Raw genomic sequence first — 16,762 nt, forward strand, 5'->3', positions numbered from 1 at the left:
GTTGAGATACACTCCATGCGTGTGCTGATAAATGTAAACAATCGTTTCTTATGAGTTATACATGTGGCATTGGCGGCAACAAGTTCGTTTTCAAAGCATCGTTTCCCGAGAGCCGATAGTCTTCAAGGAAACATCATGATAGAGAAGAATATCAAAATCCTGTCAATTAGAAGTAAATAAAACCTTTGTATATCCATGTTACTCTATACATCCGTGATTTGACTGCAGACGGATGGTGGTAACTAGAAAAATGCATAAAAAAGTCATCTGTGAGGTCAATAAGTAGCTCCATCTATTGTCGACTGACAGCTTTGTTTAAATTCACTAGCTTAGACAGAGAAATGGCTAAGGGGCCTGGCATACGGTACATCACATGTCAATTTAACGTCCCCCGTCTGTTTATTGTGAGCGATTCATCTGCGTCTGCAGCAAATATCATAGTGGTCAAATCAGGGAGTTGCTATGGACAACTCCCTGGTCAAACGAACTTCAGGATCTCGATAACCGGTCCATTGATTTACATTAAAAGAATCTACATGTTATATAACTGCTTAACCGTCAAATATATTCGAAAGAGGCCCGGCGGGGTTTAGAGGGCCAAGCCCTCAGACATTTAAGCGTTTTGAAATATTTAAGTGGCGTAATAGCAAGGAGCAACAGCCGCCCCCCCTTCATATTATTTCGCTTTACTTACCATTTTGGTGGGTGTAAGAGGAGACGCAGGGCCGGATTAAGCTTGTGGGAGGCCTAGGGCCAGCTTGGTAGTGGGGGCACCCTCTATAAATGTTTCAACTACTGAGTGACGGTACTGGTGTCCGACATTATGCGCATCGTAACGATGTCATGGCACTAAAATTGACAAAAATCAAACCCATCTTTACGATAACATATTGAGCGGTCGCTTAGGCCCACTTTCATCGTTAAAATAATTTTTTAAATCAAACACATTTATTATTATGAATGTTTAGAAAAATAATTGAGAATATGAAAATTAAGAATTTCATGCATCCAGATTTAGGCATAGTGAGAAATGTAAGACTAGGTCACCTTATAGTATATGTTAAAAAGACTTGGGAGAGGAATACCACATGGACTACATATTAGAATGATGCACCCTGATTAAGCAAGTAATCACGCATCTGTTTTGAAATAATGGATGGCCAAACACCAATGTCATTTCCTCTAATTGGTCCCTCGACTTTAGCTTGAACGACATTGGGTGCATTGGCATCAGTGTCAGCTAATTGTTTTTCAGGTAGATCTGATACTACATCTGTGCTTTCTTCATGTGGATCAGCCCCTGGCGCTTTAGCTATTTCAGATTGGCCAGCTTCAGCTAATACATCGCTCCTTGCTGATAACGGTTGTTGCTCAGAAATGTCTTGGCTGAACTTTTTAAAACTCATCATTTTTTTTTACATTTAGGGTACAATAAGTTAGTGGTTTCATTGGAATCCCGATTCGATATTCGTGAACACAATCAAGTGCTGAAACACTAACCAAGAGACAAACCGCACCGCTCCAACACCCCTCAAGGAGTGTAAAACCAGCCTGAATTACGCCAGCAAATATCTATAAAAAGTTTTTGTTTGTCAAACAATAATTTTGCGAAAGAACACGTTTCCTTTTACTTCATGCACTTTCCGTAGGATATGCCCTTAAAACATATGCCTATGAATATTCAATAATATAAATATATATGTGTGTATATATGCATATATATGCATATATATATATATATATATATATATATATATATATATATATATATATATATATATATATATATATATATATATATATATATATATATATATATATAAATATATCGCCTCGGTCCCCTCAGCCTTCTCGATGACGTCATCATCGGTCTCAAATCAAATTTAAGACCGGTTCCCCTCGTATTTATCCCCTAAGAAGATGACGTCCCCTACTGCGAAAAGCACATTGCGGCCGCTTTGTAGAGTGTAAAACTATTTGATAATGAATAGTGGAAGCCCGCCATCGATTTTTACATTTTCGCTTTATTTACATTGGTATAGCGCCATCGATTTAAAAACTTTCGCCCCGTTGTGTATGTTTGCAAAATTGTGCAGAGGTCCTGGATCAGTTCTTTTCTGTTAGGTGTTGTACTTCTGATAGTTGGCCAAGGGACCAACCCACCCGAAATTAATTAAGAAAAGAACTTTCTCAAAAGAGGAAGAAGGATCAGCATAGGGCCTTATTGCTTGCTACGCATGTTGCAGACAACTGCAAGCTTTGTGGAGAATCAAGGTCCTTAAAGGTCGGTATAGCTAGCCAGTATGTGGCCCTAAATTTATAGGACGCTAAAATTGCTAGAAGTTTTCAAAAAGTACTTTCCTTCATGTCTTTACTCTCCAAATTGTTCTCAACATTTTTAAGGTACACTCAAGATAACTGAAAATCCGAGTGAGGAAAATTTCCTTGAAGGTTGACATTAAAACATTTTTGACCAAACGTGACCGGCATATTTGAATGATATAATACAATATCTTTCTTACCCGCCCGTTTCCTACTTTCTTAGCGATGTTTTCCTTGCTGTTTTTGCTCAGTTTTTTGCTTACTTTTATTGAAAGAATGGCCTAAAATCGATTGAAAATTTATTGGCCTCAAATATGTTATATATACATAGAAAGTAGGAAACGGGCGGGTAAGAAAGATATTGTATTATATCATAAATATTTCATCGATCGTTTCCATGTGGTGTTACTTTTCAGCACAATGTACGCCCGTGATCTGGGCGCTCGACGACAGCCCGTCTTACGGGTCAATCGCCTATTATATACTGTATATATGTCATATAAATTAATACACTCAATCGTGTAAACATGTATCTCCATATCCTATAGCTCGTTCTTAGAGCGAAAATTCTCTCAACATACTCGATCCGTTAGTGTAATTGTTTGCTTATTTATTGATAGTTGTTTACAATTTATTCTGAATTGGCAGGGGGGGGGGGGGGGGGCTTCGATCAGGTTCTGTAAATTTTTCCTGTTAATTCTTTTTTACGTTCTTTCTTAATTTGCACGAAGAGGAGTTCAGTCTGAGAATATAATACACGTAATCACCAGCGGCTATATGCCAAGTTTCTGAGAAACCTAAATAATTGTATTGTTTGATTGTTAATTTTAATAATTAATAAATCACAGCATAATGTTCACCCGTGATCCGGGTGCTCGACGAAAGCCCGTCTTACGGGCCAATCGCTTATACTGTATGTCATATGAATTGATACACTCAATCGTGTAAATAGCTATTTCCATATCCCAGAGCTCGTGTTTAGGGCGAAATTCCTCTCAACATGTTCGCAAATTATATACTCGATCCGTTAGTTTGTTTAGTTGTTTGTTTATTTGTTTATTTTTTGTTTATTATTTAGTATTAATACTTATGGGGAGGGTGCTTCAGCTTCCGTTAGTTTCTTGTTTTTGTTATGAAAACGTACATTCTCCAGCGACTATATGCATAGTGTCTGACAACATTCTCCGTTACCATGGACACAGCCTTGTAAACTTGACCTAATATTGTACTTTTTTCCCCTTGTATGTAATAGAGTTCAACGTACGCAGTTTTCCAGGTTTACCGCTGAAGCTCGTCGGGCATGGAGGCTGTGCGATATGACGGTGGATTCTACTAAAGTTGCTGTTAGCGGTACCAACGAAGACACATCATTCATAGACCTGTTTGCATTAAACATTCCTGATTCTTCGTCGCCATTTATAACTCGGTTTTATTCTAAAGAATTTAAGGATCCTTCAAGATGGCGGCATCGTTATGTTTCATTCTTGGATGATTCTCGTATAGTCACTGTGTGTGGTGATCAGTTGGATGTCTTCAATATCAAGACAGACGACATACTCACACACAGTGATCTGTTACGCGATAGAGAAGCCAAGTGTATGACTGTCAGAGAGGGAGAGATATTTATTGGTTTGTCTTCTAACGAGGTGATTGTGTTTGATTTTAGTTTAAATAAAATCAAGACAATCACCTTGGAAGGATTAGTAAGTGATTATCCTGTAGATATAACAGTTTATGGAGATAATCTGTTTATATCTACACACAATGCTATAGCCATTAGATACAACATGGAGGGAGTGATGTTACATGCATACAACACACCAGGCGACTCATATGCATACAGTATCACTGTAAGCAGTGAGTTTGGTCTGGTGTTTGTATCATGTTGGTCTTTCTCTTCTGCTGTTGCTGTTTTTGTTTTCTCTCTCTCTGAGAATCATACATTGTTTACTTTCCGAGTTATTGATGATTTGGTGAATAGAATCAGGATAAACGATGTAAACAGGTTTATGTTTACAGCAACAACACAAGGAATACTGGATGTATACAGCACAGTAAGTACAGTAGGATAGTGTAAACAAGTAAACATAGGAATTTTATTTTACATCTAGAATAATGAAAATAGGCTAGAAAAACTACCAAGTTAGGTATCAGTGACTGCGAACATTTCTGTAGATTACGTTTATTTGTACTGTTTTTGCGAGTCTTGGAAATAATATGAAATTTGGGACTAAAATTTTAATAGGATTGAAGCAGCAAAACCTCTCATAGCAACACATACATACAATACAGTGTAAATGAATTCCAAAATCCTCTGAAATTACTTGCATTATAAAAAACTGTGTAGACCTCCAATAGAAACATATTTGGCTTCGGTGCATACGAACATCTTCTAAGAGCACACTTATTGCTATTTTAAGGCAATATGAATGAATTTAGACAAAAAATGAGATTTTTTTTTATAGGATTGAAGTAGCAAAACCTCTCATAGCAACACACATACATACAGTACAGGGCTAATAATTTTCAAAATCCTCTGAAATTTCTTGCATTATAAAAAACTGTGTAGACCTCCAATAGAAACATATTTGGGTTCGGTGCATACAAACATCTCCTAAGAGCACACTTATTGCTATTTTGTGGCAATATAAATGAATTTAGAGCAAAAATGAGAAGAACATTTTAATAGGATTGAAGAAGCAAAACTTCTCAAAGCAATTACATACATACAGTACAGGGCTAATCAATTCCAAAATCGTCTGAATTTCTTGCATTATAAAAATTGTGTAGACCTCCAATAGAACAATATTTGGGTTTGGTGCATACGAACATCTCCTAAGAGCACACTTATTGCTATTTTAAGGCAATATGAATGAATTTAGAGCAAAAAAGAGAAGAAAAATTGTGTAGGATTAAAGTAACAAAACCTCTCATAGCGACACATACATACAGTACAGGGCTAATAATATTCAAAATCTGCTGACATTTCTTGCATTATAAAAAACTGTGTAGACCTCCAATAGAAACGTATTTGGGTTCGGTGCATACGAACATCTCCTAAGAGCACACTTATTGCTATTTTAAGGCAATATCAATAAATTTAGTGAAATATGAGAAGAAAATTTAAATAGGATTGAAGTAGCAAAACCTCTCATAGCAACACATACATACAGTACAGGGTGAATAAATTTCAAAATCCTCTGAAATTTCTTGCATTATAAAAAACTGTGTAGACCTCCAATAGAAACATATTTGGGTTCGGTGCATACGAACATCTCCTAAGAGCACACTTATTGCTATTTTAAGGCAATATTAATAAATTAAGAGAAAAAATTAGAAGAACATTTTAATAGGATTGAAGTAGCAAAACTTCTCAAAGCAATTACATACATACAGCACAGGGCAAATAATTTTCAAAATCCTCTGAATTTCTTGCATTATAAAAATTGTGCAGACCTCCAATAGAACAATATTTGGGCTCGGTGCATACGAACATCTCCTAAGAGCACACTTATTGCTATTTTGTGGCAATATAAATGAATTTCGAGCAAAAAAGAGAAGAAAAATTGTGTAGGATTAAAGTAACAAAACCTCTCATAGCACAACATACATACAGTACAGGGCTAATCAATTCCAAAATCCTCTGAAATTTCTTGCATTATAAAAAACTGTGTAGACCTCCAATTGAAGCATATTTGGGTCCGGTCCATACGAACATCTCCTAAGAGCACACTTATTGCTATTTTAAGGCAATATCAATAAATTTAGAGCACAAATGAGAAGAAAATTTTAATAGGATTGAAGAAGCAAAACTTCTCAAAGCAATTACATACATACAGCACAGGGCAAATAATTTTCAAAATCCTCTGAATTTCTTGCATTATAAAAATTGTGCAGACCTCCAATAGAACAATATTTGGGCTCGGTGCATACGAACATCTCCTAAGAGCACACTTATTGCTATTTTGTGGCAATATAAATGAATTTCGAGCAAAAAAGAGAAGAAAAATTGTGTAGGATTGAAGTAGCAAAACCTCTCATAGCGACACATACATACAGTACAGGGCAAATAATTTTCAAAATCCTCTGAAATTTCTTGCATTATAAAAAACTGTGTAGACCTCCAATAGAAACATATTTGGGTTCGGTGCATACGAACATCTTCTAAGAGCACACTTATTGCAATTTTGTGGCGATATGAATAAATTTAGAGAAAAAATGAGAAGGAAATTTTAATAGGATTGAAGTAGCAAAACCTCTCATAGCAATGACATACATACAGTACAGGGCTAATCAATTCCAAAATCGTCTGAAATTTCTTGCATTATAAAAATTGTGTAGACCTCCAATAGAACAATATTTGGGTTTGGTGCATAAGAACATCTCCTAAGAGCACACTTATTGCTATTTTAAGGCAATATGAATGAATTTAGAGCAAAAAAGAGAAGAAAAATTGTGTAGCATTAAAGTAACAAAACCTCTCATTGCAACACATACATACAGTACAGGGCTAATAATATTCAAAATCCGCTGACATTTCTTGCATTATAAAAAACTGTGTTGACCTCCAATAGAAACATAATTGAGCTGACTGCATAGAAACATCTTCTAAGGGCACACTTATGGCTATTTTGTGGCAATATCAATAAATTTCGAGAAAAAATGAGAAGAAAATTTTAATAGGACTGAAGTAGCAAAACCTCTCATAGCAACACATACATACAGTACAGGGCTAATGAATTCCAAAATCCTCTGAAATTTCTTGCATTATCAAAACTGTGTTGACCTCCAATAGAAACGTATTTGGGTCTGGTGCATACAAACATCTCCTAAGAGCACACTTATTGCTAGTTTAAGGCAATATGAATGAATTTAGAGCAAAAATGAGAAGAAAATTTTAATAGGATTGAAGTAGCAAAACCTCTCATAGCAACACATACATACAGTACAGGGGAAATAATTTTCAAAACCCTGTGAAATTTCTTGCATTATAAAAATTGTGTAGACGTCCAATACTTAACGTATTTGGGTCCAGTGCATACGAACATCTCCTAAGGGCACACTTATTGCTATTTTAAGGCAATATGAATGAATTTAGAGCAAAAATGAGAAGAAAATTTTAATAGGATTGAAGTAGCAAAACCTCTCATAGCGACACATACATACAGTACAGGGCGAATAATTTTCAAAATCCTCTGAAATTTCTTGCATTATAAAAAACTATGTAGACCTCCAATAGAAACATATTTGGGTTCGGTGCATACGAACATCTCCTAAGAGCACACTTATTGCTATTTTGAATAAATTTAGAGAAAAAATGAGAAGAAAATTTGAATAGGATTGAAGTAGCAAAACCTCTCATAGCAATGACATACATACAGTACAGGGCTAATCAATTCCAAAATCGTCTGAAATTTCTTGCATTATAAAAACTGTGTAGACCTCCGATAGATGCATTATTGAGCTGACTGCATAGAAACATCTCCTAAGAGCACACTTATTGCTATTTGGTGGCAATATCAATAAATTTAGAGAAAAAATGAGAAGAAAATTTTAATAGGACTGAAGTAGCAAAACCTCTCATAGCAACACATACATACAGTACAGGGCGAATAATTTTCAAAATCCTCTGAATTTCTTGCGTTATAAAAATTGTGTAGACGCGTCGAATAGAAACATATAATTTGGGTTCGGTGCATACGAACATCTCCTAAGAGCACACTTATTGCTATTTTAAGGCAATATGAATGAATTTCGAGCAAAAAAGAGAAGAAAAATTGTGTAAGATTAAAGTAGCAAAACCTCTCATAGCAATGACATACATACAGTACAGGGCTAATGAATTCCAAAATCCTCTGAAATTTCTTGCATTATCAAAACTGTGTTGACCTCCAATAGAAACGTATTTGGGTCTGGTGCATACAAACATCTCCTAAGAGCACACTTATTGCTAGTTTAAGGCAATATGAATGAATTTAGAGCAAAAATGAGAAGAAAATTTTAATAGGATTGAAGTAGCAAAACCTCTCATAGCAACACATACATACAGTACAGGGGAAATAATTTTCAAAACCCTGTGAAATTTCTTGCATTATAAAAACTGTGTAGACCTCCAATAGAAACATATTTGGGTCTGGTGCATACAAACATCTCCTAAGAGCACACTTATTGCTATTTTGTGGCAATATAAATGAATTTAGAGCAAAAATGAGAAGAAAATTTTAATAGGATTGAAGAAGCAAAACTTCTCAAAGCAATTACATACATACAGCACAGGGTGAATAAATTCCAAAAATCCTCTGAAATTACTTGCATTATAAAAAACTGTGTACAGGTGTAGACCTCCAATAGAAGCATAATTGAGCTGACTGCATACAAACATCTCCTAAGAGCACACTTATTGCTATATTAAGGCAATATGAATGAATTAAGTGCAAAAATGAGAAGAAAATTTTAATAGGATTGAAGTAGCAAAACCTCTCATTGCAACACATACATACAGTACAGGGCAAATAATTTTCAAAATCCTCTGAAATTTCTTGCATTATAAAAACTGTGTAGACCTCCAATAGAAACATATTTGGGTTCGGTGCATACGAACATCTCCTAAGAGCACACTTATTGCTATTTTAAGGCAATATCAATAAATTTAGGGAAAAATGAGAAGAAAAATGTTAATAGGATTGAAGTAGCAAAACCTCTCATAGCAACACATACATACTGTACAGGGCGAATAAATGCCAAAATCTTCTGAAATTTCTTTCATTATTAAAACTGTGTGGACCCTTAATACAGTATTGATACTAGGAATTAAACAGTTTTGAAAACTCGCTCAGAAAAACTTATGTCCCTGCAGTCCATGAAAACATGCCCTTTAAAATACCCGTATATGAACACACAATACTTAGCTATAATGACTCCTGACAAGACATTCGCTTGTGCCCAACAGAAGCCCATAGTTATAGGTCAAGAAAGAAAAATTAAATTTATGATGAATTTTGTAGCTAATTAACAGCAACAAATGACTGCCAAGTTGGGGAGTGGGAAATTTTTCAGTAAACTCTAACGGGGAAATCCCTCATCTAGTAATAATAACGACAACAAGTAGCACTCTAACACTTCGGCCCATTTGCAACTTCTGGCTTAGACAACAGGTTTCCATGGCAACAAACACCTTTGTTTAGGCTGCATGTACAGGTCAAAGCAACCCCTTGGACCAAAAGTAGGCTACAATTAAAGCAGAGACTATATCACATAGAATATCAGCTTTATCTGGTCTGATGGAATCTGTACCAATTAGGAGTGACTATTAAGGACGCTAGTACTTGCTAACATTCTAACAAAACCTTAACAGAGCCTCAGTCCTATCTCCTAAAATATATTGCTACAGATCTTTCAACCCAGAAGTTGATGGAAAGTTCAGCAAATCCTGTCACCATGGCAACTAGTAAAAGTGTAGCATTGCATCATGGGATCTAAACATAGCTCGAATGGCGACACTTATACCAACTGAAAAATAAATGTGAGTGCATTAGAGGGACGGGTAATGCTCGACATAATCACAGCAATACATAATAAACCTTATAAATATCCCAATGTGGGTTCTCGTTGGACCAATAACCTGAAGCACTTTCAATTCTCTCACATTAATTCAATGTAGGTTAGGACTTAACCATACACACATTATGGCTGAGGGAATATAAGTGCCATAATCAACCCTGTAAACAGCTATTAAACAATGTTCAGTTAAAATGATACAGAATTTACACACATTACAATAGTAATTACTATACCTGTAGACTCACTATAGCTGTTACTGCTATTAAGTCCTAAATAATAAATACATTCTTTGTGCATTCTGCAATCATAGGAGATCAATATACTAATTAATTCCAAATTAAACTTAATAAGGGCTGGTACTCTGTGTGCACATTGCTATCACAGAATTAACCTGCATTAGTGCATACATTCACAGGTAATATACAGAAGGATGCACAATGAAACTGACTAGGCTCCTGAGGGGTTTGGGGCGAAGTTAAAAGATGAACTCTTTACCTGTATTGAAATTAATGTAACTAATTTCTAACAGTTTTCTAGCTTGTCTCTACTGCACATGCATGACAGCTTGGAGTCTCTTGGTGAATGGTAGAGTCGCTTGCAAACTTAAGTGTTTTTTAGAAATTTAAAGAAAAACAAAGAAGCTTTGAGAGAAATCATTTTCCCCACCCTAGAGACAAGATTTTACTTAAGCCTTGGTCACAAATTCTCCAGGAAGTAGGCAGACTGTCTTCCCATACCTTTAACTTATTCCTCCAGAGATTACACAGAACATGAAATAACTATAAAGACTTAATCAAGAATGAAACAAAGCCTGACCTATGAGTACTGGATTTGGAATTACCATCGCCACAGTCCTAGGGATGTTTGGGATGTTTTCATCCTATGATTCAGGAGAAGTGAATTTTTGAACCTTGCGCCAACTTAATATAATATGATTTGAACATCGGAGATCGACGGTGACGTCATTGCTTCACTTCGTTGGGGGGGGGGGGGGGGCTGCAGGGACGCTATCATTAGCAAGCTAGAGTGAGATCTGATCGAGTTTGATCAATGTGATGCACTGACCTCACGTCTTGATGTAGGTCGGTCCGTAGATTCAAACTTTCTGGCAGGAAGAGCCAATGTTTCAAGCATTGTATCACAGAAACTACAATTCATCATATGGCAAGGCTTAATAGTGAAATACAAAGACAAAAGATGATATGACAGGAAGGACTGGATCACATTTTTTACTAGAAAATTCCTCTAACAAACAAGTCATAACAGAGCTTGTGGTAAAGCCTGTCAGAGACCACAAAGGGAACAGTGTGCTCCTCTTTGAAGCAAACAATGGGGCTAATGATCACAAGCAATGAATATCTGCTTTATTGCCTGCCTAAATTTTGTTAAAACAAAATCAGTATGATCAGTGCACCATCACTTATATTTACCATTTGAGTTTCATCAGCTGCTGCAATGATCTACTCACATTTAACTGTACAGTTTACATGTAATGTGACCAAGGCTGCAGCATATTCCTGAGTAGCCCTAGGGTATACATGATATCTAAAAATATAAATCATGGATGGATGGATTGTCTACTACTGTACTAGTATGTGGATAACCAATATTGAGTAGATGATTTCTCATATATATAGTGGAGGGTCATTTGAGGTCAGCAGAAGTCACAATGTCAAGCCAGTTAAATATAGTAGCCCAACAAGGAAAATTGAATGGATGTCAAACTAAGCAGGTGGATGTCATGTAGATATGAATCACAGTGTTTTTGGTTCCTTGCTTTAGCAAAAGGAACCTATGTATTCAGCTTGGCATATGTGTGTGTCTGTAACACTTGTTTGGGTGCACTGTAACTCAACAAGGAAAAGTTGAACTGATATCAAACTTGGTATTTAGATTCGCCATAGTGAGAAGGTGGGCCCTATTGTTTTCGCTGCTTGTAAAGGTCACCAAAGGTCAGTTAGGGCCAAAAAGCCAAAATAATAAACAAAGCAATAACTCCCATTGACAGGGTCCGACATGTTTGTTTTAGAACTAGTTGTAAATGGGGTAGGGGATCGTTTTAACCATAACAGTCGTGTGATCCAAGGTCATCAAAGGTCAATTAGGGGTCAAAAACTAGTATTTCTGCAATAACTTGAGAACAAAATGTCCGAGTTATGCTATTGTAATCCATTAGTCATCTTTGTGACCTTCAACTTTATGTTGACCTCTTGTGACCTGCATTAGTTTCTTTGGTTATATATTTGAATTCTTGTAGCCATATTCAGATCTCAAATGGTCTTCCGATCAAAATTGTCCATGGGTTGACCCCTGTGCGACCTTCTGGTGCAAAGTTAATCAGAGGTTAAGGTTTTTATATAAAATATGCTAAATTTAGGAGATACAGGGCAAAGGAAAAAAGTTTGTCAATATTTTATATAGCTCTGTGCTCTATAGACGAAACGGTTGGCCCCAAAGGTTGGATTTGATACCTTTTTAGCAATAACATTGTGTGTGTACATTGGAGTGCATAGCAATTATGCGAGAATGTGCACATCAATGAGGGGAACTTTTTAATAAAATCAGTCATGTTATCCAAGGTCATTCAAGGTTGCTTATGGGCAAAAAATCTGCCCACTCATGCCAATTTTTGCAACAACTTCCAATTACAAAATATAAAATAGCTGATATATTGGGACCAGTTGTGAATGAAGTAGGGGCACATTTTCCAAAATAACCGTTATGTAATCCAAGGTCACCAAAGGTCAATTATGGGTTAAATATGCTTTTTTTTTTTAGACTAGTTGTGTAAAGGGTAAGCGATCGTTTCCAAACATAACAGTCATGTCATTCAAGGTCAACAAGGGTCAAAAACTCAATCTCCAAACTGATCAAAATTGTCCATGGTTGACCCCTGTGTGACCTTCGTGCGGTTTTGTTTGGTTTTGAGAGGTGGACCTCTGTTGACCTCACATGACCTTGGAATAGTGCCTCTAGTGACCTGTATTAGTTTTTTGTTGTTGAATTTTTGAATTTGTGTGGCCATATTTTAAATGTCCATGGGTTGACTCCTGTGCAACCAAAGTTATTAAGTACAGTTAGGATGATTCTGCAAGTTCTTATAAACAAATCTAACAAAAGTCAACAAATTCTCAAAAGGACCAATCATTGATTTTTAATAATTATGGCTATGATATCCTGTGTGTACATTCAACCCTGAAATAACAATTTTAGGATAGTGCTTCTAGTCCTAATAAGCAAGGAACCATAGTGCCCTTGGGCTCTTGTTTAGTAATTAGATGAATCCTGCTTTCATGAAGGTCAAAAATGGGAAATTCTTGTAAAAATGATAACTGTGAAAGAGAAACATAGATGGGTCTCACTGTAGTCTAGCACATGAATATCCCTCAATTGATTAGGTGAACTCTTTATCTTTTGATCGTGGTCATAGGTCATTTGAGGTCAGCAGGGACAAAATATGTGAAAGCCTTGTAATTTTAAACAATGTCTCGATTTGCAACCAGTTATTTCATCAAACCCTTAATGTAGTTTGACATTTTGGTGTCTTATTCAGTTCCTATGCTGAAAGCATCAGGAACCTATATTAAATTTCAAGTTTGCTTGTACAGTACTGTATTTGTATTACTGTGTCTGTATGTGATGCCTAAACACAAAACATTTCAAGACTCCAGCCAGTTGGATTTGGCGTATAACAAGCAACAATGTTTCTTAAACTTACACATGCAGTTTACAATGCCATCTAGCCAGAGTTTGACATGGGGGAGGGAGTCTGATGTTCCCTGAAAGAGGGTCTCAGACACAGTATTGTCCACCCCTTGGATAATTTCTTTGGGTACAACGCAACATGTGTCTATCAATTCCAACATTCTAACTGCATTTTGCAGTTTAAGATTTCATGTTTTTGGACAGACTGTGGCTACAGCCCTGCACATACACCAAAGCAACTTCAAGGACATTCTAGATTAGTTTTGTTAGAAAATTACAGACAATGGCTACAGTACAGTCCACTGTATACATTTTAAAGCATGTTTACTGTAGATGACATCCAACAGGACCAAAACCTTAATAAATTTGTAAAACATCACAAATGTGCAGTGTAGACTATATACACTTAACATTAAAGCCCTATGCATCTCAATACCTCTATGTATATTGTAATACTTGACAGCATCATGGTGTTTTGCTTCTTCTGCCACATTGCTTGATCAATGCTCTTGAAATATTTTCCCTTGGTACAGTACTACATGGAATCGTTTACAGAATGTAATGTTTTGTAGCCTCAAAGCATTTCAGCCACAAATTATGAGGCAATTATGGCTTAATTTGGTGCATTGATCATCTGTGGTTACATCTCATCTGATAGAAGGTTACATCTAGGTGTCAACCACAGTTTTGCTGTAACCACCTGACCTACTGGTTCCAGAAATGCTTGCAAGCAGTAAAGCAATAAACAAAGGATGTTAGGCATCTGAAGTTTAGAGAGCTCTGTGCACACGTGACCAGTAATACCACTAGTAGCCGGAATTGTCTTACAGGTTCCTCCTGACCTGGCAGTAGAGCCTTGATTTGACAGTGGAGTTACAAAAGTCTAAACATCTTAGATTGAACTGTTGCAAAGATAGTGTTTCCTTGAAAGTAATGTATATTATACAATTGTGAAATCATATCAAGTTTGAAAGGTCTTCTTTCAGTGAGCAGATAGCTAGTGCTCTTTTAACGATATTTTGTTTGTTGGAATTGGCTTTAAAGCACTGTACATAATGAAGGATATACATATTGATTGTCCTTAAATCATTCTGTCAAGTAGAATAGATCAGTAATTACTTTTGCACATTACACTGTGTTCATTGAAATGTCTGTTAACAAATATACCCTAAATAATGTACATCTACAATAACCTTCATACTTTCTTATTAGATAGAGGTCATAGGTCAGTTCACCTAAATATCAATAAGAAACAAATGGGAGAACACACAGTTAACTTTAGATGTGGTTTTGTAGATTTTCTTTCCTTCCTTACAATATATGTGATGTACAGTATATCCCATTAAGCCGATCAGAGGTCAATACCTATAGTAGCTGCTTTGACTTCATTTAGTGTGAGGATCTTCTTTGCTAGTAACCAGAATCTTACTCTCTTATGTGGAGTTCAAGAGAAGTTCAAGTCTCAGAGGAGCTGTTTGTTACATCTCAAACATCACGTTTCAGAAATCTTCTGACCAAGGCTAGTCTAAAATGAAAGTAATTGATGTGATTAGTTGGCAAAGATTTACTAAATCAATGGATTGATTGTTGTTTCTCTCTTCCATAGGCATCCATCTTCACCTTCAGCCATCTCAAAGAAGAACTGTCTTCAAAGCTTACCCAAACTGACTGTGGGAATTTAGGCCGCTACTTTTCACTACCACCCGATCAAGTGAAGACCATTATTACAAGTCCCTTGTACTCCAAGAACTTTCTGCTTGCCCTTGAAGAGAGAGGATACATACACCCTTCAAATGTGAATCGATTAACTGATGCACTCACTGAGCTGAAGATCAACCATACTCACTTATTAACAGAGACGTACATGAAGCTGAGAGGTAGGCCAATAATCACTAGCTCTCTTGTAATTATGTATTTTGCTTCACCACCCTTCCCCACCTCTACCCCCCAGAAAGATCCCACTTTAAGTATTGATACATAACACAGGTGGTGATTTATTCTAGATGCTGGAAACCAAGATGTGTACAACAAAACATTGTATGTACAGTATGTACAAGTGGGCAAATATCACTTTGTGCCATGATGTGTATCATGCAATCAGCATGCCTGTACATCTCTGTGGATATTTAACAACACTGGAAACTTCAACTTGATATTTACCTTAAACATTTCAGATCAAGAGACTGAATACGATAGATTCCTCGCCGGCCTCTCTGCTCATTTGACATTTTCCATAACAGAGAAACTGTGTGATAACTTTGAAGTTACAGATGAGAACAAGAACACAGTTATCTCCAGTCAGAATCCAGGACTTTCCTTCCTCCAGACAATTGATGAGATGGGTATCATTAATCCTTCTGATGTCAGCAAATTAGAGACACCTTTAGAGGAATATCGTCTTCTCCAGGCAGTAGCTAAGATACACGAATACCAGTCCTTGGTACTTTATGACGAAATCAAGGCACAAGATGAAGGTAGTGTAAATTCATGTGTATGTTACAAACTTTATACTCCACTGGTACAAGTTTCATGCCAGTTTTCAGGAACATTCCTGACTTTAGACTTCATAGCTCAAAAACAGTTAAGCACACAAAATGCACTCATTATCTAAAAATATTATGTGTGGTTTACAGGATATTTTAGGAATATAATGAAGATATAACATAACATATTATAGATTTTAGATATAATATATTAGATATATTATATACAGATATAATATATTTTAGGGATATAATGAATCTTATATATTTATACCTTATACTGTATCTTATATAATATTTATATCATATTAAAATTTATATCTTTTATAATATATATACATTTATATTTACACACACACACACCCATATATATATATATATATATATACTATATATATATATATATATATATATATAACTCTAAATTAGACCGTTGGGCGACATAGGATAAAAAGAGCACTTAGGGCAACATTGGCAATTTAATGTTATTGTTTCAAACTGGACCATTGTAAAGACTCCAGTTTGAGTGCTTTTAAATATAATCCTATTGCAAAATACAAATACCAAGGATTTTAATTAAATAATCAATTAATTGTACACAAACACACTTAGGGCGACATATAGATGTCGCCCTAAGTGCATCTCAGTGAATTTAACTGTGAAACAGCACTTTGGGCGACATCGCATCAAAT

General features: G+C 35.9%; 1 protein-coding gene across 9 annotated transcripts in view; it reads left to right on the forward strand.

Annotated features, from left to right (window-relative positions):
- LOC139977726 (uncharacterized) overlaps positions 1 to 16,762 on the forward strand; it is a 204,413-nt gene that overhangs the window by 102,493 nt on the left and 85,158 nt on the right. For 8 of the 9 annotated variants that reach the window (XM_071987246.1, XM_071987253.1, XM_071987244.1 and 5 more), the window contains exons 3-5: positions 3,575 to 4,376; positions 15,194 to 15,464; positions 15,762 to 16,061. In XM_071987246.1, the coding sequence (XP_071843347.1) occupies positions 3,575 to 4,376; positions 15,194 to 15,464; positions 15,762 to 16,061 (1,373 nt within the window). The remainder of the gene's footprint in view (positions 1 to 3,574; positions 4,377 to 15,193; positions 15,465 to 15,761; positions 16,062 to 16,762) is intronic. The other variant, XM_071987248.1, reaches the window with a different exon arrangement.

This window comes from Apostichopus japonicus, chromosome 12 (genome assembly GCF_037975245.1).
Source record: "Apostichopus japonicus isolate 1M-3 chromosome 12, ASM3797524v1, whole genome shotgun sequence".
In the NCBI taxonomy this organism is placed as follows: Eukaryota; Metazoa; Echinodermata; class Holothuroidea; order Aspidochirotida; family Stichopodidae; genus Apostichopus; species Apostichopus japonicus.